At 35.5% G+C, this 23,420-nt stretch overlaps 1 protein-coding gene and 1 long non-coding RNA gene across 4 annotated transcripts in view; both read right to left on the minus strand.

The window, feature by feature from the left end:
- Positions 1 to 2,964: 2,964 nt before the first annotated feature.
- On the minus strand, positions 2,965 to 11,133 carry LOC113114799 (uncharacterized). The gene is made up of 7 exons (XR_003293789.1): positions 10,834 to 11,133; positions 8,046 to 8,112; positions 6,030 to 6,326; positions 5,393 to 5,466; positions 4,474 to 4,568; positions 4,196 to 4,394; positions 2,965 to 4,043 (listed from the first exon to the last, which is right to left on the minus strand). It is a non-coding gene; the product is annotated as an uncharacterized LOC113114799 (long non-coding RNA).
- Positions 11,134 to 12,262: 1,129 nt separating this feature from the next.
- Positions 12,263 to 23,420, minus strand: part of LOC113114800 (beta-1,3-glucosyltransferase-like) — a 70,336-nt gene continuing 59,178 nt past the window's right edge. The window contains exons 7-15 of one of the 3 annotated variants that reach the window (XM_026281832.1): positions 23,211 to 23,347; positions 22,810 to 22,873; positions 21,664 to 21,795; positions 20,500 to 20,569; positions 18,308 to 18,421; positions 15,929 to 16,028; positions 15,666 to 15,785; positions 12,999 to 13,143; positions 12,263 to 12,850 (exon numbers count right to left, since the gene is read on the minus strand). In XM_026281832.1, coding sequence (XP_026137617.1) covers positions 12,692 to 12,850; positions 12,999 to 13,143; positions 15,666 to 15,785; positions 15,929 to 16,028; positions 18,308 to 18,421; positions 20,500 to 20,569; positions 21,664 to 21,795; positions 22,810 to 22,873; positions 23,211 to 23,347 — 1,041 coding nt within the window. In that variant the 3' untranslated portion in view covers positions 12,263 to 12,691. Of the gene's footprint in view, positions 12,851 to 12,998; positions 13,144 to 14,241; positions 14,357 to 15,665; positions 15,786 to 15,928; positions 16,029 to 18,307; positions 18,422 to 20,499; positions 20,570 to 21,663; positions 21,796 to 22,809; positions 22,874 to 23,210; positions 23,348 to 23,420 lie in introns of those variants that run through there. The other 2 variants (XM_026281833.1, XM_026281834.1) reach the window with 2 other exon arrangements.

The raw sequence follows: 23,420 nt of genomic DNA on the forward strand, positions 1-23,420 counted from the left end.
TTTGGGTGTGTTGAAAAAAAAAAAAAGCATAACGTTTTCTGTGAGGAGTAGGTTATGGGAATAAAAAAAATAGTTTGTAGAGGCCCCATACGACCATGGATGGATATATATATCTCCATCCATGGTCGTTTTGATTCACAAGATGGCGCCACTTAGCCGTTCTCGTGTTGGTATATAAAAAAGCCCATTGTTCATACAGAAACAAATGTCAAAAAATTACAATATAGCCTAATACTAATATTTTGTAGTAGAGAAAACAACATGAAACATTTGTTGGCATTTGCCTTTTTATAAATAAATGAATCAATCAGCATATACATATGCAAAATACAAATATATGCCCGCTGTTGGTTGTTGCCCAGTTTAAAAGTCAACCAATCCTCTGTCAAGAAAGATCAGTTTATGATCTGAAAACCTATTGACTAGAAAGTTTGTAACAGATTCAGCTGTTTTAAAAGACTTTTCTGATGTACTGCAAGAGCACAAGGTCTTGCACTTTATGTTTACCATAATCTTAATGCCTTTTCATTATTATCCAAAAATAATAGATAGCTACATTTAGGCCTTCATTGTAGCATCTGATTGCAATCCATGATTATGCCTGTTCACCAGCAAAGAGTCTCTACCAGGACATCGTCTTTTAGTGCTCGGGCACACTGAAAACTCTGTAGATCCACTACAGACAAATACAATGTTCATAATATAGAACATTTTTATCTATACCTGCCATCTATGTCTAAAATAGATGTCTGTGAGTGTAGCTGCGATGGCAGAAAGAAGGCCTTGAGGGATCCGTGTGGATAACAGAGCTGGTGAGGCTCTTGTGGTCCTGTCTGAGTCTGACCTGTCTCTGCCAATGGCACCATAAAAGTTCCACCTCTCTAAAGAAGCTGGTTGTCTGTGTACAGGATGGCATCCAAGGCACTGTAAATGGGGATGATTAAGATCACCACCCAAGATGTTATTGTTCCTGAGAGAGATATTAAATACAAAATAAAATTTTCTTCATAATTTTTTTCTCATGTAGTAGGATTAACTAATCTGGTACCTCAACTTCCAGCAGGGAAAGGATTTTGACCAGAAATATGGGAATCCAGCAGAGGGCGTCAGAGAACACAATGGAGAAAAAGCGGTTTGCCATTGCCACATCCCTGTGCATCCGTCCACGCAGCTCTGTGGCATTGATGCCTGTCTTATAGATGGAGTAAAGCATGCTGGAGTAGAACACGACAATGATGAGGAAGGCCACAAGGTTAAGTCCTACAAGTATAAACATAAAACTGATTGAACAACAGCACAAGGAATAATGAAAACGGGTCAAAACGGTCTCTGTACTGTGACTAAGAGGTTTCTTAAGTGTGCCACTGAGAGCAAGACTTAATGTGCTGGAAAATAGCTTTCATCAGTTCAGTATGGTTGGTGTCGTGAATAAACGAGTGCCATCAGTAGCAATTAACAATATGTGGCACAAACACAAGACAGATATTCTTCAGATTACTGAGGTTGAAACAACATATTCCATACCTTTTATTTATTTTTCTCAACAAAGATTCCTGCATTAAAAACAATAATATATGTATTTATAAACTAGCCATCATCTAGTTTTACATGACATATCCCACCCTGTTTCGGACCCAAAAAATTAAACAGGTGATTTTTGCACTCTATATCGTTAAGAATATGTAAATTACATTTGTTATTATTGGCTTTTTTCTGTTTACATATTGAAAGGTTAAAAGTTTGCATTGTGAAATACACTACCATGCAAAAGACTGGGGTCAGCAAGATTGTTTTAAGGAATACTTATAATACTTATAAAAATACTTTTATTAAAATGATCAAACATGACAGTAAAGACGTAAAAATTAGTTTTCAAATAAATGCTGTTCTATTCAACACCAAATCATAATATTAGAATGATTTCTGAAGGATCATGTGACACAATGGCTGGAAGAATTCAGCTATGCCATTACAAAAATAAATGAATAATAAATGCATTAAAATCAGCAAGCAAGCAGCCTTGACGAGTGTAAAAACACTTACATTAAAATCGTAAATGGGGAAGTCGTGGCCTAATGGTTAGAGGGTTGGACTCCCAATCGAAGGGTTGTGGGTTCTAGTCTCGGGCCGGACGGAATTGTGGGTGGGGGGAGTGCATGAACAGCTCTCTCTCCACCTACAATACCACGACTTAGGTGCCCTTGAGCAAGGCATCGAACCCCCAACTGCTCCCCGGGCGCCGCAGCATAAATGGCTGCCCACTGCTCCGTGTGTGTGTTCACTGCTCTGTGTGTGTGCATTTCGGATGGGTTAAATGCAGAGCACAAATTCTGAGTATGGGTCACCATACTTGGCTGAATGTCACTTCACTTACATATCTTAAATAATCTACAAAGTCAGTCCAATAGTTGTGGCGGTCATATGTTAATGAGTTAAAGGATGTGACATCACATTTTTTGCAGCTTAGTTTCAATTAATGGTCTTTGTTTATTGGGGAAGGGGTATTGGACTGGAGTGACTTTTTATTTCAAGAGATCAAAAATCTGTAATACATCAAATACATCACCAAGAAGAATCCCTGTTCCAGACGTTCAGAGTGAAGGGGGAAACACACTCTATTGTTTCCATAATAATTCTCAAACATCTCCTCATTAAGCAGACACACTGCAGAGATAGAGATACCCAACAGCCATGTAGAGGTCAAAACGATGAAGGTTTGGCATTTGTTTGGTCGCAGGTGGCTGAAAGGAAAAACAAATGACCAGGAACTTCTCCATGGTCAAATAAGTGAGCAGCATGATGGAAACCTCAGAGGACAACATAGTCAAGAAGCCGATGATACGACACTGCAGGCTGTCCATCCACTACTTAGCATTCTTGTTGTACTCGTCACAGAACTTTACATCAAAGACTCCAACGAAAAACAGATAGACCCTCATCAGACAGTCTGCACCTAGGTACAAATGATGCATTGTGGTAAACAGCTATTACTCACTGGATGCCAGAAGCAGAACTCATTAATGAACAAGTAGCTTCCTGATTTATAATTTGGTCTTGCGCCAGAATGTTGGAGCTATTCCTGCACATATAAAATGTATACATTTTTATTTTGAAAAGACAAATCACAACACCAGCAGGCCAGAAATCAATATTTACGAGGCACAGCACAGGTACGTGACCAAAGCACATGTGGTAATGACATTGCAAACTAAAATGGAAGTGCTTCCCATGCCAAACAGGGTGCACTGATTAATGGCACCAGCTCAAGAACTCCAGCAAGAGTTAGAATTGATTACTGAAGGTGATTGTAATAGAGAGCGAATCCTGTGCGAATAGAATTGTTACAAGGTTATAGATTTCCCGTCCAATCACGACAGCCTTTCAAGCTGAATGTCAGGCTGGAGACTGTCAACAAGTGAGACTCTTTGGTTAAAGGGGACTGACAGCAAGAGGACCTGGAGAAAAGGCTTTTCAAATATCTTAGACATGCTCTACCTGAGCTAAATAATATTGTCAAGTGCTGTCGCACATATCGGAATGCTGAAAGCATAGGGGAGAGCTTTTCAGTGAGACGAAATCCACATTTTTTAAAGGTAAATGGAAACTGAGACATAGCTTGCTATATGTAATGCTTGATGCAACTGAGAGGACATGATGGGTACAGGAACACTTATAATTTGAGAGCTCGGTGCCCTAGAAAACGGTTTATTTCCAGGAGTGCCTGCTGCTTCTGCTTGCGTCACATAGGTTTCATAACAGTCAGACAATTATAGTAGAAATAAACCTTAAAAACAGTCATGTGCCCTCTGGTATCATTTATTTAGTGTTTAATATAATGTGTGCATACAGTAGGTAAAATGTATACCTCAGGTACTCACAGCACAAAATCCCGCAGGACTGTCCTCATCCCATTGACAAAGAGGTTTCCAAAGCAGGTGATAAAAGCCATGACCCACACTGACACACGAAGAACCACGTTAGCAAGCAGATTTTCAAAAGATGAGAGTCCATCTGAGTTCGGTTTACACTTTTGGACTAAAAATCTAACAAAAAAACTATTTTATAATATACATATTTTTTGTACATGATATTCAGTATAAAAAAGTTTGAATATAATTACTCCTTTACTGTGACACAATACCAAAAGATATTTTGAATTCCTCTTATTGAAAGATTAGTTGAATGAAATATTTACATGTAGGAGAGGTTATCCATGTGGTGAAACATGCTTGTCTGGATATTTGGGATCTCCACTCCCTCCAAGCCACTGCAGAAACAGAGTATCCAAGCTTTATTATTAAGTCCTTTATCAAGAGCCTTTGGTTATCACGCTTACCTCCATCCGTTCACCGTCTACAAGCTCTGAGCCTCAGTGTTTACTAGAATTTCTGATTCTGGAACACAGAACACATGTCGAATTAAACTCACTAATAGCTCACTAACCCCTTTGATTCCATGCACACAATCACTTACAGCAATGCTTTATCTTCACTTACAGGTCTCCCATCTTACGCAGAGATTGGAAGGTGTTCTGTGGCAAACTCTGTATGAAGTTAGCTCTCAATGACCTAGAAAACAGCAAGGATGAGAAAAGTGAGGATCAACCACATTGAGAGGGTCCTGTTCTGGAACTTGTCTCTTTAACTCCTTATTTCCTTTGTTAAAACGGTTTGTTTTCCGCTTGAGCTTAAAAGTACAGAAACATTTTTTAAGCATATAGAGGGAGATTTAGTTTCATAGTTTTCTTATTTGCAACAATTAGTGTTATTATAGTTAACTAATAATAAAATAAAATAACAAAAATAATCACTTAATACTCAAAAATACTCAAATACTAGCTAAAATAATAATAAAAAATGAAATAAAAAATAATATAAACTATGTAGACTTAAAAAAGACAAAAGCGCAAAAAAAATTACTAAAGCTTTAACTATAATTTAACATGAAAATAGACAATTTAAAAGTAAAAACATTTTAAATATTGGTAAAAACATATCTTAAAAAAGTATCTTAATGATATTAGAATAACACTGGCTCCATTAAAACGCTCTATGAGTTTTTACTTTTATGTTATTTAGATCAGAGAAAATATAAATTAAAACAAAGCTGGAACCAAAATTCTGAGTGAAAAAGGAATTGTGACATGATAACTGGAACAAATGGATACAGGAAGCTCAATTGTTTAATCAGGCTCACAGTGGGTAGTTCTAATGTCTTGCAAGATATACATTTTTGATGAGTAAAGAATCGTAGGCAGTTTCTTTGTACAAAAGTATATCACAGCTTTGTTCCAAAACCTGAGCTGCCCCGCTGCCTACTGCCAGCATCTTTTGAATTCAAAATCAAGCAAGTCATGACATTTATATTAAGTAGAAGAGAAGCAGATACTTACAGCCAGCTGAGAAAGGGCACATGGTGCAGAGTCTGGAGGGTGGAAGCTGTTCTAGAGAGGTCTTCACCATTGACCTGTACAGATGATGAGATGAGGTGAGCCGGAGCATCATAAGCTGTCAGCAGAAACCTAAATGAAGATTGATTAAGACTTACAGGAAAAAGAGGGAATTTAGGCCAGTAATGTGTGGGATGTAATTCCTGAATACGATGAAATAACACTTCAAAACCTTCAAAAATGTCCCTAAACCATCAGCCAAAATAATGAATTTTGCTGCCTTTCCTAATTCACCCTGAGAACCGGCGGATTCAGTACAGATACAAATCTTAGGCTTGTTTAACGTTTTTGAAGAAACAAATAATAATAATTCAGCAAGGACATATTAAACAGATCAAAAGTTACTGTAAAGCCATTCATAATGTTACAAATGATTTCAAATAAAAGTTTTGTATGTTAAAACATTATGCAACTGTTTCCAACATTAATAATACTGTACACTGATTTGAACCCTAAACCAGCATACTGAAATCATGTTGGTTTAGACTATATTACTGACTTAAATTTGGAAGATGGTAAGATCATTTTTCATATATGAACAGCATTTACAGTTTGCTAATATGTTGAAGGTTGTACTCACAAGTACTTTCACAGTTCATGAAGATCACTGAACACTCCAGGGGAAAGAAAGGAGATGCAGTTCTGGTTCAAAGATCTACAACACAAGATCATGCAAATACAAGTGCTCATTCATGTCGATATATCTTCCTATCATTTGTATTAGATAATGCTGATGAATACTGTCTGAACTCATTTCAAATACAGTGCTTGACATTATTTTCTGTGTGAAAAAAATAGACACTTATAGTTTTTCAGCTTATATAGTCCACTAGAAGCATGAATGGCAACATTGCCAATGCAGTTATCCTGGAGAAACCTAAGAAGAAAGAAAAAAACCTTGTAAATTGCAACAGAACATTGTGTTTTAACTCTCAAAGTGTTTTTGCTGTGGCTCTATACAGTAAACAAAGTAATTTCTGGGTTACCACGTTAAATATATATAATGGCTTTGAAAACATTAGAAGAGGGCCACTGATAATTATTCATGAAATTGATTTATATGATGCTGAGGATTAATTACTCTTTATAAAAATAAGCTAAACAATGAAGTGGCTACGGTACAAATTTCTTTAATTGTAAAACTGTACTCTCAGTAGCTCTAGGTTAGCTTTTCTCCTTGACACAGAAATACAATTGTGCAATCTTCCAAATAACTTCACAATGAATGACTTTTCATGTTTGATTTAATGTCAAGCCATCTCAAGGTCTGAATGCATTGAAATGCCCTCATGGCTCCCCAGCTTTTCTCAGTTTAACAATCAGACAGCAGCTTGAAATTAGTTTACAATAAATCTTAATGTCACACAGTGGTGTTCCCGTCCATTAGCACTGAGGCGGAAGGAAAAAGAACTAATTTAAGTACTTGCATAGTTGGCATAACTTTGTTGGTTATAGAAGAATTCAAGCATTTATTCATTAACAATATAAATCACTTCTATTTAGAGCAACAGTTTGGTGAATTTATGTAAATGTCTTTATACACCTGGTATTGCATATCCATTTCCTTTATAGAACTCTAATGAAAAAGTTTTTTTTTTAATTACATTTATAAAACTGGGGTTACTTTTATGCAGCAAGGATGCATTTAAGCGATTAAAAGTAAAAGCAGATTATTATAATATTACAAAAAAAGCTATTTCAAACATAAACTGTTAATTTGAACATTTTCTTCATCAAATAATCCTGGAAAAATGTATTACATGCATTGATAATCATTATAAATCAGCATATTATAATGATATCTTATGATTTAATAAAATAAAATGTTTAAAATATGTGAAAACAATTTTTAAATATCAGTTATTTTATTTCTTTTCAGAAAAATTAAAATATCTTACAGACCAAAAACCTTTGAAAGGAATTGTACAGTATATTCCACTGAAAAATATATACTAAATTGACAGCACAAGGGTCATTCCACAAAATCAAATATTTTTTTAATGACCCGATTCATTCTTTTTAGGAAAATAATTTGTGAAAAGGACCAACTGGTACAACAATTAGCATTACTCTCCTTTGGTGTAACGTTAAAATGTTAAAAAAAAGAAAACTTCTGTAAGTGTTTGTTGACTTACTCCTGTCCATATTGGTCTGTAATAGAAAGTGATCTGCTAGTTCTTTAATTGGCTCGTTAATCACCAGACAGCATCACATAGAAATCAAAGTTTAATGGAAAGCTATAAAGCAACCTGCCAATACTGAGATTAACAAGCAGCAGCAAGGTGACCATGGCCTCATCATTAAATTGGATTCAGTGGATTCAGCAGAATGCTGATCATAAATGTTAATCAGCTCCATGCAGGAACCAATTGTTTTTGTAACACATGAATGTGGCATTAGCTGTACAGGTTGACAACTCCATTATACAAGCCCGGAGTTGATTTGTAGCTTTAGTAAATCAAGGTCAATGCATACTAAAGTTACACCATCTATCTTAGGCAAGTTTTATGAAATCAATTACACTTTATGTGACAGAAATTATAAAGAGGAGCTTGTCTGGATAAGAAAGGATCAAGAAATGCTTATTCATACTTACAGCCAAATACATGTATTTGATGAAAGCCTCATCGGTTAACACGTAAATCTTGTTGCTTTTCAGTGAACTGCCAAAAACAACACAAAAAGCCAATTAAACACTCAAAAGCGTTTGTGTATTGCAATGAAGAAAATAATGATAAAGAACACCCTAAAAACTAATTTAGCATACTGCTAATAATTTGTAATTTAGGTGAATGTTCTCATTTGCATAGTGTGCCATCAAAACAAGATTTACAGATTTTACTCTGTAGATTTACAAAATTCCTGCCAATACACGCTCTCAAGTTTTTCGAAATATTCTTTTTGTGAAATAGTTGTAAGAATATAATCTTTTTATCTCACAACTGAGATTTTTTTTTCCAGTTCTGAGTTCTGAGTCTACATCTCTCAATACTGTTTGTATTTTATTTTATTTTTTTGCCACAGAATTTAAAAGTGAAAAGGGTAATTGCAACTTTTTATCTCACAATTCTTACTTTTCTTACTTTTTCATGTTTTTATTCTGTGGCGGAAATGTGCTTCTATATTACACAACACCCTTTTGACAGTTTCATGTTGAAAGAATGAATGAACTGTCTAAAGTGTGTTTCTGAGAAAGCAAACTGTGTTGTCCTCATCAGCTCTGTTGGGACAGTCGTTTTGGCCGTTGCGGTGCAGAACCTGTGGCAGACAGATGCTCATATTGCCACATGGAAAGTGACCCAGTGGACAGTCTTCTGAAGGCCTGTGCTCCAGACCTGCTGCTGGGACAAAATACAAGTACACGCTTAGGAAACAGATGCATATGCTTTTTAATGAATTACATTCGAAGTTAAAGTAATATAAAAATCAAATAATCAAGGTGTCCTTCAGATGTAAATATGCAGTCATGTGAAAATACATCCATCTTTACATTTACAAATCGGTACTTAACTATAATGATATTTTAGGTCATTGATTATACTTAATGAGGCTTTTAAGGCTTTAGTAAAAACAGGAACAATAAGCAATCTGTAACAGTTATGAGATATGAAGTGATACAAGCCAGATAATGCTTATCTCCGAACACACATCAAAATGCTTTGGGAAAAGGGACCAACTGTGAACTTTCAGTGTCAGATAATAAAGACTCTTACTCCTCCATATGTGGTGTCACGTGCTTCTTAGGCAAGAACAGAATACTGGAATATTCATTTATGGGCAATCAGTGCAAATCTCTAATGCAAATGATTTTTGAAAGCAATATGACTCTTTGTGGTAACAGAAAAGAAAATAAAAGAGGTGAGAAGAGAGATATCAAACAATAAAAAGATCTGCTTATAGTATTCATACATATTTATGAGGCAAAAAAGAACGATGTAGATTTATAATGAATTTAGGGAGGGGGATTTTTCTTTGACCTCTGTAACAGGTCTTGTAACCAACTGTCTGTGCAGTACATGTCTTGGAACGTCTACAACGAGAACTGAGCGTTCGAGACATTATGCCATCTGTGAAAGAAGCCAGTCAACCGCTTGTGGTTTCATATAGGCATCTTTTTCTATAATGAGCCCAAGAATCAATATCAGTATAGAGTTTAAATCTCATTGTATTAATACTCAAGCACTATAAAACATATTTGGCTTTGGTTTGGTTGGAACTTGGAAGTTTATTCACAATCATTTTGAGGAAATGTCATTCAGAATACACTCTACAAAGGGTGTTTTCGCAGCGATGCGTGCCACAGAAGAACCATTTTGTGTTCTACACAAAACCTTTCAGTAAACAATCCTTAAAAGAACCGCGGTTTACCTTTTGTAAAACATTAAAGAACCTCTTGTGCAATCGAAAGGTTTCATTGGATGTTAAAGATTCTATTTGGAACCATTAAGGGTAATAAAATACCTTAATTTTTTTTAATGTAGTTGGGCTTAGCATAACAAACACTTGCCTAATTTACAGCAGTATTGTCAAGAAGAGTATTTATACATTAAATGTATACTTGTATACATTTACTGTATTTCAAATTATTGACTGATAAAGACTATAAAATTTTATTGAAACCAAATTTGTTATTTATAATCTTATTCAGTGGCTTATATATACACCTGCAATTTACAGCAATATTTAAACTAGTGATAAATATTAAGACTGTGGATAAATATAGGCTGAATTTAATATTACTGTTGCTCAAGATCTCTTAAGATTATTATCCCTTAAAACCAAGGATTATAAAACACATCAAACCTCTCAAACTTCAGATTAAATGTTGGATTTCAGTGTCCAACATGCCTCAGGTCAGGTGTTACAAGATGTTTTAATGTGGTACAGCACCATTTACATCTTTCCATCAGTACTGAAGGAATAATCAGCTACACTGTAAAACATTTTCATCGTTATAAAATCTTTGCTTTCAGTCATTGAAGTTTCAACATGATTTTACTCACCATTAATTACATATAACGAGTTTGAAAAAGTACATTGAATTTATAACTGTAAGTCTGGCACCACTTATAACCGTCACAGCCGTATACATGACTGGATTTGATAAGGTCATGGTTTATATAAAGGTCATGTTTTTTATAAAATGTGGTTGAATTGATTAAGAACTGTCATGAGCATGATATTTATGATCCAACAGAAGATATGAAATGTGGCCTATATTTAATATAAAGAATATATAACATAAAAGAAGCAATTTAAGTATTACATTTTAGTAGGTTAATTCTACTCCTATAAAATCTAATCCTAAATACATTGAATAAGATTATTTTTTATTATTTTTAAGATGACCCAGCTATGCTTTACTGGAATTGATAAGTTCTTACCTTTGATTATTGTTATCCATATCGAATATAAATCCGATATAAAGAGGAAAACAGCAGCAGAATGAACCGACCTCATTGTGGCGTCGTGTCAGTCGTACACACAGGTTTTTTTTGTTTTTTTTTTCAAAATTTACATGTGTCGATAGTAAGAATAAAGTCAAGAACGCATTTCTGTGTGGATGAAACGCAATGAAGTTCCCGCGCAATTCAAGAGGACAAAAGCGCGTGTATCTCATCGTAGAGTGAGTTTAGGACAAGACGGGTATAATAAGCCAGTCACATATGATAGCTAATGAACAAAGTTTGTCTAGCACGAGAGAGAGAGAGAGAGAGAGAGAGAGAGAGAGAGAGAGAGAGAGAGAGCGAGCTGTGCGTTAGACTAATCCTCTTCTTTTTGGTTGCTATGGAACTTGTTGTCGGTTAACTAGTCTTATGTTGTCATAAGATGTTGTCACAACAGGAGATGCAACTTTATCATTAGATAAATAAATAGCATATTAAAATATATTTTATCTATCTATCTATCTATCTATCTATCTATCTATCTATCTATCTATCTATCTATCTATCATTTACCTAAAAATTAGTAATTAGCATTTCATTGAGGAAGTTTCGACAGTAACTTATAAGGGATAGTCAAAAAAATGAAAATTTTGTCATTACACACCCTCACGTTGTTCCAAAACCATAAGTCCTTTGTTCATCTTCAAATTAAGATATTTTTTTCAGAAACATAGTAAGGACTTAGTAAATCAGTCCGCCATTGTTTGAGGAGGGGTGAGCATTAGCTCATTATCAAAGGACATGCACCGAAACAGGTCGCTGTGAACAGAGCTGTTTTTGACAAAGTAAAAAGGGTGTTGTTTTACACTGCCACTGAGAAATTTTAAACAAAGTATGTTATAGGCTTGTCACGGAGACCCTATCCACCTTTTTCCTCAACGCGAAAGTAAGCCTACGTAAATAACGAGGAGAATAACAATGTGCGGTAAACGGTAAAACTGTTTGCAGTACAAACCTTTGTGTTCTTAAGATAACAGATTAAAATAATATGATAGGACACATCAATTGTCAATTTCAAGCAGCAAAACAAACTGTTTTGTACAGTTAAAAATAGCTGGAAGCAAATGAGACTGGAAACCTAGACCCATATAATTTACAAATGGCGGCGCCCATTTTCACGTCAGGAAAAAAGTTGGATAGAATCATACCAACTTGTTAAAATGAGCATGTGATGTCCCCTTTAAGATGATGTTCATCACCATGGAAACATCATCTGACATTTACAGTACATTCATTTCAAAACAGCCATCATTAACTTTCAAATAATAATGTTCCTCATAGTGATTCATCATAAGCATTTTATTTTGTTACTATTTCTGGCTCGGTTCACCACTGTGGGCCTAAAATGACCACACAACACAAGTGCTTCATGAAAGTCTCATTAGTTATGAGTTTCAGCTGATTTTGAGTTTAATACTGAAATCAGGACACTGCAAAAACAGATTTAAGGCAACAGGATTTGAAGTTTATCATAAATTCCAATATTATAATTCACAAATAATTCCAATCTTTTACAAATCAAAAGTGTTTAAAAATAAACCTACAAATAACCTTGAACAGGTTGTGATAATCGTGTAATATAAATATTTCAGACATGTTTCTCCAACAAACATTTAAGACATGCAACTCCCAAGAAAACACAGCTAAGAACATTCATACAGACCAGAAGGCATCCTTCCATTCATGTTTGTGCAACATTCACTATATAGAAAACATAAGAAGAATGAAGGACGCACACTGATGACACAGACCAGAGATACACACATTACTACTCTCACACACACAAACACAGACACTATAATTCATCCTTAGTGCTTTTCTGTAGTCCTTCTGTGTGTTTGTCATTCTTCAACCACTTATTGAACACTGCAATAGGATCTATGTTCCAATGTTTGTGGAAGGAAACGGGTGTCTGGTGGGCCAAAAAATCCTTTGCGTAATCTTCTGGACGAGCCTGAGACAGAATTCGAAAATAAGGAAAAGATAGGATTAGTGTAACCCAGTGAAACTACTACTGTTCCTAACTTCCAGTTATTTGGTGCATTAAAAAGGGTCCGTGATATTTCCTTATTTAGATTAGATTAAAATGTATGTTTGTGTACCTGGTGGAAGAGGGGACTGTGTGTGACAGGAACTCGTAGAGCATTGAGACACATGCCCAAAACCATGTCATCAGGAGCATCATTACTGTAGCACTTACAGCCGCTCGCCAACAGCTGGACCACAGCCTCTCGACTGAATACCATCCTGTATGAGACACAACACAGCAGAACAGAATACTCAACTTCTCCAATGCGGGATGCCAAAAACAACTGAATACACCTTTATTGAGTGCTGTGATATGGAAAATTGATTTATCATTGTGGGGTTTGTGAATCCCACACAAGAGGTTGTTGCATGTGCACTAACCACACAGTAATTTACGGTAAGCTCATTTCTGCAGGAACTGTTTGTGAATAGGCAAATTGCACAGCATGAGGGCATTTATCTGTAGGGGGGCAAAATTAGAGGGCTCAGTTTGCAACTTTGGTTGGTGCACTTTGTCTTCACCTCTGTGAATTGTAATGTTACACTGTCGGCATGGCAATGGATTTTAACATCATTGATGACTGTTTGTATTTATAAACAAATTATGTATTTCCACCATTTGGTATGTGAAGACATCACAGGGACAGGAAGATGTTTATATATAAATATATATATATATATATATATATATATATATATATATATATATATGATATAAAAAAAGAGTTAAGTGATTCACATCTTTTTGATTTGAAGGCATACTGAGTAACATCTGAAGGCCCATCATACTGGATAGCTACAGGTACTCCAAAATGCAGCAGCTAGAGTCCTTACCAGGTCAAGAAAATATGATCATATTACCCCAATTTTACAGTCTCTGCACTGGCTACCTATTAAGTTCCATATCAGTTACAAATTATCATTACTTACCTATAAAGCTCCAAATGATTTAGCTCCTGCATACCTAACTAGCCTTATACCACGCTACAATCCATCACACTCTCTAAGGTCACAAAACGCTGGACTTTTGGTAGTTCCTAGGATAGCAAATTCCACTAAAGGAGGTTAGAGCTTTTTTGCATTTGGCTCCCAAACTCTGGAATAGCCTTCCTGATAATTTTCGGGATTCAGACACACTCTCTCCATTTAAATGTAGATTAAAAACGCATCTCTTTCGCCAAGCATTCAAATAATGTATCTCTTAAATTGTGAGTGTAGTTATATCTGATCAAATGCGCATTCTTATTCTTTAGCTTGGGTTAAAATAATTAGTTTTCCTTTGTTGGAACAGCAGCTACGCTAATGATGTCTCTATTTGTTTCTCTGTTTTGCCACGGGAGGTACTAGGATTTACACAAGCTCCAGTCTGGATCCAGAACACCTGAGAAGAGATGATGCTGACCCCTCAGGAGGACATCAGATGATGCTTACCCTGAAACAACATGCAGAACTAACAAATATTGCTACTTACTATGCAATCACATTATAATTGCTGTTAATAATGTTCATCTGTTAATAATGTTCGTCATTAATAATGTTCAACTGCTGGTTAACTATGTCTCGTAAACACTTTTTCAGAAAATTCCTGTCATTTACACATAAACTGATCACCACTTATAAGCTACTACTAAATATTGTAGAAAGTTAATTTTCAGTACAGTTGCTTTGCAATGATTTGTATCGTAAAAAGCACTATACAAATAAACTTGAATAAAACTGCTGCATTTATGACAATGATGCTTGTTTTCATATCTTTTTATTAACAGAAACTGGGAATGCTGATATATTTAATTAAACATGATTCAGTTTCAGATTAAAGAATGGTTCCGATAAAGATAATAGTTATTAAGGGGAAACAATATGTTAAAATGATTTCAGCTTAAACATCCTATTTTTTTGGTAAGTTTTCATTTTTCCAAATATAACTAAATGGTTATAAAATAATGCAATTTGTTGTGAATCTAAAACAGGATTACACACTTATATATTCACAATTTTCTTTTATTATTTAACTTTTGGACTATTTTCCCCTATTTATTGCATTGTTGTTGTTTTTTTTAATATGTAGCAATTTTTTTTAAATATGAAGTTTTTACTCTTTGGGAAGAACTTGCAATCATGTCACATAGGGCCTGAAAAGTGAGCAGTATCCTAAATTATATATTTATTTATTATAATGAATATAATTAAATGGTTGAAAACACTATTTTACTAATCTTGTTTTTTGGACTTCAAATTAGGGATATGTCAATATTAAAATTGTGAGCAATAATGATCTAAAACTGATAAATTATCGATACTACTGTAAAAACCATTTAATTTAAGCACACAGACAAAAGAAAATGAAAGTAAATGTATGCATCACAATATTACAATATACAGTATGGAAATAAATATTTATAGATGTATACTAGATTTGTGGAACTTTGCATTTAACAGTGTTACTATTTTTACGGTTTTTAAACTAAGAATAACTAAGTGTTCAACAAGGGTACAACAATGATCTAAATCTAAATCTAAAAATAGAGTAAAAAAGCATGCATAATAAAATATCCCATATCAATAAATTATAACATCTCTTTCTCTCTCTCTCAGCTTATTAATGATTCATTTTAATTTATACAAAAGTGTCCAATATAACTCACCTTGTAGCTTTAAATGTGTTTGGGACACATCGTTACATCAAATAATGTCAAAAAGCTTTTTTTTTTTTTTTTTTTCACAGTGAAGCAGACACTCACCCCCCACCACCAGTGATGTAACTGTATCCTCCCTGACCCAGTCCATACCCATAGCGCTCTCCCAGACACACCGGCTCACTGGAGTCATAGCAGCTCAGCAAGGCCTGCAGTCTGGGCAAGCTGTGAGAACCAAACACATTATGCCACCCACCAACGTGTAAATTGCTACAAACACCACAGATTCCTTGTAAAATCATGCCATTTTCCAGACAACAGGCATATGTTGCCTAAATGTACACAAACTGACAGCTGAATAGACTCACCTTATAAGAGTATCATCATCTACAATCAACAGCCAATCGGTATTAGGCACGTGATTGCTTAAAAATCTCCTCAAGATGGCGAATGTTTTCCCACAGTGACCTGCAAGCAGATAAAAGTACTTCATGTGTTGGAAACGAACAAGAAAAGTCAGCAAGCACCTTTCAAAACATAATCAATGTTCTTCAAATCCAGCTACCTTATGTTTTTTTTAATACCCAGAGGCGAGTTGACTTTGTCTGACTTTGCTGAGACCTTTACCCTTTGGATAAATATCGCAGACATGATGTGATAGCGAGTATGTGAGGGAAATGTTTTCCTAAGCACAGCATCAGATTGTGATATTGAATAGAGAATGTGCACCGTCAGGAGAATGGAAGACCCTGAAGGAACTGTACGCTTAGTACAGAAGAAAGAAACCGCACTGGGTTCAATAACACCAGAAAGATACAAAAGCATCAGCGACTATAAAGGCTAAGGAAAGAGAGCAGAATATAGATAGATAGATAGATAGATAGATAGATAGATAGATAGACAGACAGACAGACAGACAGACAGACAGATGTCTTTGATCCCTCTCTTTCATCACTATCAAAAACAAGAATCCTGCTATGATTTGACAACAAGAACAAAAGAGAAAATATATAGAATTCATTGAAGAGGGTTCTTAGAGACATCATGTCAATTAACACCCTTATAAATAAACAAGTATGGAGAACATGGGAACAGAATGCGCCAAGAGCTTTTTAACATCAAAATGGACAGAGAAGGTGATCAAACGAACAACTGACTCATCAGAAGCTACTTCAAATAAAGTTTCACTTTTGAAATAGTGTTGGAAAAAAAAAAACAGCAGAAAAGAGAGTGCTAGAGGGCATTCTATTGAATTAAGTTGCTCAGCTGAATGGACATAATGGCAAATTGAAAGTCTCCAGTAGAGAAAATGAAAGTGTACGTCCCACTTTGTGATTCTGACTTAACTTCCATTTCTAGGGCCCTATTTTAATGATCTAAGTGCATGGTCTAAAGTGCACGGCGCAGGTGGACTCAGGGTGTGTGTCCGAATCCACTTTTGCTAGTTTAACGACGGGAAAAAAGTAGGTGAGCCCAGGCACATGAATGGGTTAAAAATGGGTTGTCCTTATTCTCTTAGAAAGTAATGGGTGTTTTTTGGGTATAACATGCAATCAGAGTCTCATCTCCCATTCCCTTTAAGTGCCAGTTGTGATCTTGCCATGGCGGAATTGCTATTTACATGGTGGAATTTGCAAGCGCAAAGACAGAACGCGCCTCCAGAGAGGAAACGGAGGTGCTCGTGCGTTTGTTTGGCATATGACTTGTGGGTTGACTTGGCAGGATTAGAAATAGATGCTGAAAGTTGACTCTAGAGCACATAGCATTTACTGACTGTTTCTTATATTAACTTGTTATATTTAATTCTAAACATCAGGAAACAGCCAAAACTCTATACCTCTAGTCAAATACCTCTATTCAATCTGTCTTTAGACTCCAATAAGCCAATACTTGATCCAGCCTGAAGTGCTAGACGAATGTACTTTTATGTTCATTTTCTTCTCCTGGTTAAATAAAGGTAAATAAATAAATGACTCTATCTATCTATGACTCTAACAAATCATAACAGCATAAAACATTTGAAATAAATTCCATTAACTGTAGTAAAAAACTTTTTAATAACTGTAATGACTAGTCAAGTTTTAACATTTTGTAATGAACGTCTCAAATTTTGACGCATTACATGCTATTAAAAATATCATAAAATTACTTATAACTGTGAATACACCCAAGAACTAGCAGCATCAGATTGAAACTCTGCTAGCCATTCTATTTAGTATTATAAATGTATTTTAATAACATCTTTCAAATAGGTTTTAAAGTGTACAGAACATATGTTTGTATCAGGCATACACTACTGCTTAAAAGTTTAGAGGTCAGTAAAATGTATCATTTTATAGAACAAGGATGCATTACTTTAAGTAAAGACATTTATAACGTTACAAAAGTACCAATACATTTGTTTTCAATATAGGAAATGTTTCCTGAGCACCAAATTAGAATATTAGAATGATTTCTGAAGGATCATGTTACTGTACACTGAAGACTAGAGTAATGATGCTGAAGATTCAGCTTTATCATAAGAAGATTAAATAAAATATTAAAATAGATTTTATCTATCTATCTATCTATCTATCGATCTATACAAAAGAGTAGAGTTCTGTTGAAAAAAAAATGGTTTTAACCATTTTTACCAAATTTTGCACCTTATTTGTGGAAAATGCCAGTAACCATTCCTAAACCTTATTTAACAACACATCTCACACACAATGAAAATATCAAGTATGAAAACGTATTCAATAACTCACCCCTCTCTGTGTTTGGCACTCCCAGATTAATGGTGGGTATAGCGGGATCGGCATAATCACTGTAATACTCCAGCAGAGATGCTTGTTTACCCCACGTTTTCTTCACCACAGGAACTGTTGTATGGGAACAGAGAGAATCAATCAATACTTCAACACCCCTGCTTTATCGTCCAGGGCTGAGAGTGATCAACATTTGATATCAAAGGTCTTAGATATCGTTTTTTAATACTTGAGTTCAAATTAAATTTAACCCATGAAAACAAACACATGATGTGAATCCAAACACATTATAATGCCATTATGTCCAAACCATCAGTAGCAGAACAACATTCTGCAGTTAAGAGAGTATCAGATTTGTAACAAGCTGTTCAGACCAGAATCTGCAAAATGTTAATTCATTCACTAAAATAATTGGGATCATACAAAATGCATGTTATAGTTTATTTAATACTGATCTGAATAAGATATTTCATATAAAAGATGCTTACATATAATCCACAAGAGAAAATGAGGGCTGAATTTATAAAAATGACCCTGTTCAAAAGTTTCTTAGATTCTTAATACTGTGTTGCTACCTGAAAGATCCACAGCTTTGTTTTTTGTTTAGTGAAGTTGTGCATAAGTCCCTTGTTGGTCCTGAACAGTTAAACTGCCAGAAAAATCTTCAGAAAAATCCTTCAGGTCCCACAAATACTTTGGTTTTGCAGTATTTTTGTGTATTTTAACCCTTTCCAGCAATGACTGCATGATTTTGAAGTCCATCTTCTCACACTGAGGACAACTGAGGGACTCGTGTGTAATTATTACAGAAAGTTCAAATGCTTACTGATGCTCCAGAGAGAAAAAAAACCCTAAAACACATGCATTAAGATATGGGGGTGAAAACTTTTGAACATAATGGAGATATAAGACATTTTTCTTATTTTGGTTAAATATCATATTTTATACACTTAGTACTGCCCTTCAGAGGCTACAGAAGAAAACATGTTTTCACCCCTGGCTCGTAATGCACTGTTTTTCCTTCTGGAGCATCAATGAGTGTTTGAACCTTCTGTAATAGTTGCAAATGAGGCCCTCAGTTGTCCTCAGTGTGAAAAGATGGATCTCAAATTATCATGCTCCTTCTAATAACATCCTTAAAACTCAAAGTGACTCGCGAGAGATAATTATAATAATCGGTGCAATTAGATGCAACTGAGGTGTCCTTGCCAGATGGTTCTCTGAATTCAAACTGCAAAACTTTATCTGTCTTATTAAGTTTGAATTGATGCCTGGTGCTTAGCGTCTGCCCAGAGTTGCCGTGAAGGGCTCTAATAGTGGAGAGAAGACAGGAGTGATGTCCACCGGGGGACTCAGCCAAAGATCTCTCAATACGGAGTCATTTTAGAGGTCAAACAGTGATGCTTGCCGAACTGTTAAAGCAAGAAGATCTTTGGACTCCATCAGCAGACTTGAGCGGTGGAAGCGGAGACTTGAAGGGTTTGAGGAGCCACACGTAACTTTTCGCACAGCCTCTGACACACAATATCATGACTATGTGCTCTTGTGAAGAACGGGAGGACCCTTGAGAGAGAGGTGGTGGCGTGTGTGTTAAGCTGCGTTCAGACTGCATGATTTTAGCCCAGTTTTTGGCTCGCCGACAGGTTTTGAGAAATCGCAGACACATGCCCGAAATCACAGGCAAATCGGTGCTCGCTCACGCGCGTGACAATCACACAGTGTGAATGAGCAAAGACGCGATCTGAGAGAATCACCGACGAGTCGCCGATGCCTGTGAGATATTTGTTATGCTAAATATCTGGACCTGTCGGCAAATCAGCGCACAGGCAATTCTTACTGCAAGCTTCTTGCGAGCTACCATTTTTAATAATAATCACAGTCTCACGTGAGAACTCCGGTCTTGCACGGGTGATATCGCATTGTATTCTTGTCACATCTTGCGTGTGTTGGGTTGTGAAAAGTAGTTTGCGTGCCAGACAGAGTTGTCCTATGTCGGCGATTCTTCCTATTGTAAAGACATGCAGTGTGAAACCTTCGGTCGCCGATCCATCGTGCAGCGTGAACACAGCAGTGACTGAATGCTGGCCAATATAGTCATGCAGTGTGAAAAGAACAGTGACCCGAATACTTTGAAAATCGTGCAGTCTGAACTCGGCTTTAGGAGCACTGATGATCAGTAATGCACCACTCACCTCTGTCGGAATGGAATTTCTTGCAAGTTTTCACCGCTACAAAGATGTTGTCGCTCTTAACAGGCTGGCCCTGGGGACACACAGGTGAAAAAAGAAAAGTTTTGAATGATTAAATAATTCTCAATGATATGTAGTCATCATTAAGTTATTTTAAATTATACATTATTATTAAGAGTAAAATAATCTACAAACGGAGAAGGATGCAGATAACTATGCAATAAATGAATTGAATTAACTGTAGTGCTCTTAAAATAAGCAAACAGATAAAGAACATAATATTACATATTCTATAACATAATATTTTTTTTCTTACAGGCCATGAAACTTGTGTACCTTTTGAATAGCCGGCTGTTGAAAAATATGCATTGTTATTTAAAATACGTCCCCTTGGAATTATAAGGTTCTATCTGCGTTCTCAGTAGTTTTGAGATATTGAGCTTCAAATTTTTGTATTCCATAGATTTCTGTAGATAGAACCTTTTTGTTTTTTCAATAAAAAATCCCAAAATGTACAAAACTTAAAATAAAACATCACATAATAAATAAATAAATTGTCACAGAATAAGAATATGTGAATAACTCAATTTTGACAAAAATGTCAGATAGAACCTTATAATTCCAAGGGGACGAATTATGTAGCTTCCCTTAATTATTCTGTTGGAATATAAATAATTATATATGATATATTTTATTAGTAAATATTTTAGTTGTTTAATTTTTAAAATACATTATAATATTCACAATTAAAACCTCAAAGTGGCACTCAATTAGACTGTAATATTTATAATGGAAATAGATGCAGTTGATGGTAATATATGTGAGCATATATATTGCATACACACAAGGCTATTAGATATGCTGTTGTTTAAAGGAAAACATTATGTATCAAATGGAAAAGTATTATCTTAAGAAATCTTACAAACATACAAAAAAAATAATCTTATTAAAGTTAAAGTAATATGGTATTCTGTCACTCAAGTGTAAACTCTGACACACTATTTCATTATTCATTTAGCAAGTGATTTTATCCAAAGTATTTCAGCACAAATCACATTCATCATTTCTTCCCGAGGTTTGCACCTCCTCTCCTGTCAGCCTTCTCCACATACTGATTAGGTGTGTGTGTGACAGGTGTGTTAAGTGCTCGTTGTGGAGGTAACCTACACACAGTGGTGATTGGCTGCTGACAGTGGTGGCACAGTACTGAGCTCTTGGATTATGCTCTGGTAGCGTGCAAAGCTCTGGAACCCCAGTCAGTCGAGGTCCATTTCCGTCCTCCCAGATGTACAGCGCCACCTGCAGGACAAATGATTTATAAAAAAAAAAAAGAAAATTGGCTGATAATGTACACATCTTCAGGTTTTTTTCTTCATCCAAACAGATTTGGAGAAATTTAGCTTTACATCCTTTTCTCTCCAATGGATCCTCCACAGTCGATGGGTGCCGTTAAGAGTGAAAACAGCTGATAAAAACATCACAATAATCCAGTTTAAAAAAAAAATCCAGCCACCGTTATCTCCTGACATCAAAATCTACCGGCATATTTGTTTAGAACTGTTTTTGCTTGTAAATGGTCCTTGATCTGTGCATATTTCTCTCCTGATTCAGACCAGATCTCTTTTTTACTTAAAGTATCATTAAGGATTATAAACTCATACTTTAGCTAGAAGCATCTTGATCTTTCACTTCACAAGACGTTAACTGACGGACTGTAGTGGATTATTGTGATGTTTTTATCTGCTATTTGGACTCTCATTCTGACGGCACCCATTCACTGCAGTGAATCCAGTGGTGAGCAAGCTACATTTCCAAATCTGCTCTGATGAATCATGAAGGAACAAACTCATCTACATCACAGGTGACATGAGGAGGAGTACATTTTCAGCCAATATACTCATCCGCATCTCTTTCTTTCTTCTGTGGAACACAAAATTAGATACTTTAAAGAATGTTTCAGTTGTTTCAAGTCAAAGGGGTTCTCAAGATGTATTTTATAAATGATAAGACTGTCTGTCCTCAGCTCTGTGGGGACTCCGCAGGGAAAGAGCTGAAGAAGAACAAACACACTAATAATACAATGAAGCTCGTGTTTTTTTGAGACTATGGGGACCACATGGGAAGAATCCTTTATTTAACTTATGCATAATGTTCTCTATAAATTGTAATATTTTTGTTTCTAAGGTGATAGATTTCAACTATTTAATCACATCATTTTTCTTAGTGCACACTTTAATCGACAATGGAATCAATTTCATATAAATACAGTCAGTCAACCGTCATCCCAAAACATACTCCTTAAAAAATTCTCACCTCATGTTTGAGATCTATGGTGAAGTCTGATTTTAATGGCTCCTCTTCTATTTTGTTTGTCAACCTAAAATGTGAAATAACTCAGATTAGTCATAAAAATGTACAAATATACACACAATACCTATTCATACGTGGCATTTTATGGTTTCAAAAAATAATATAGGTAGACTGGAATACTATGTAAACACCATAATACATGTCCACTGCAATTGTTCAGTGTCATGGTATATATCAAACTACCATTGTATCAGATATCATCACTTTAACAATGCAGATATTCCAGCTTTGAAAAACCGTTTGCATGAATAATACAATTTGAAATATATTATCTATTAAAACATGTCATTCTGGAATGGGATTTGCTTTTGACAGCAGTTCAGCAGAGGGTGTCTTTTTCTAACCTGTTGACAAGAGGGATGCTAAGCGCCCATCCTGCAGAGAAGTCTGGGTACTCGAAAGCCGCAGGGTTCTCAGAGAAAGCATAATGATGGATGATGGTGGACTCTTCATCATGTAGAGGCTTGCCAAGAAACCACTCCTGAGGACAAAATGTGGAGATCACTCAGACTGTGATGGTCATCTCAGGCTAAATCACAGTGTCACAGCTCGTT

Source organism: Carassius auratus, chromosome 15 (genome assembly GCF_003368295.1).
Source record: "Carassius auratus strain Wakin chromosome 15, ASM336829v1, whole genome shotgun sequence".
Lineage (NCBI taxonomy): Eukaryota > Metazoa > Chordata > Actinopteri > Cypriniformes > Cyprinidae > Carassius > Carassius auratus.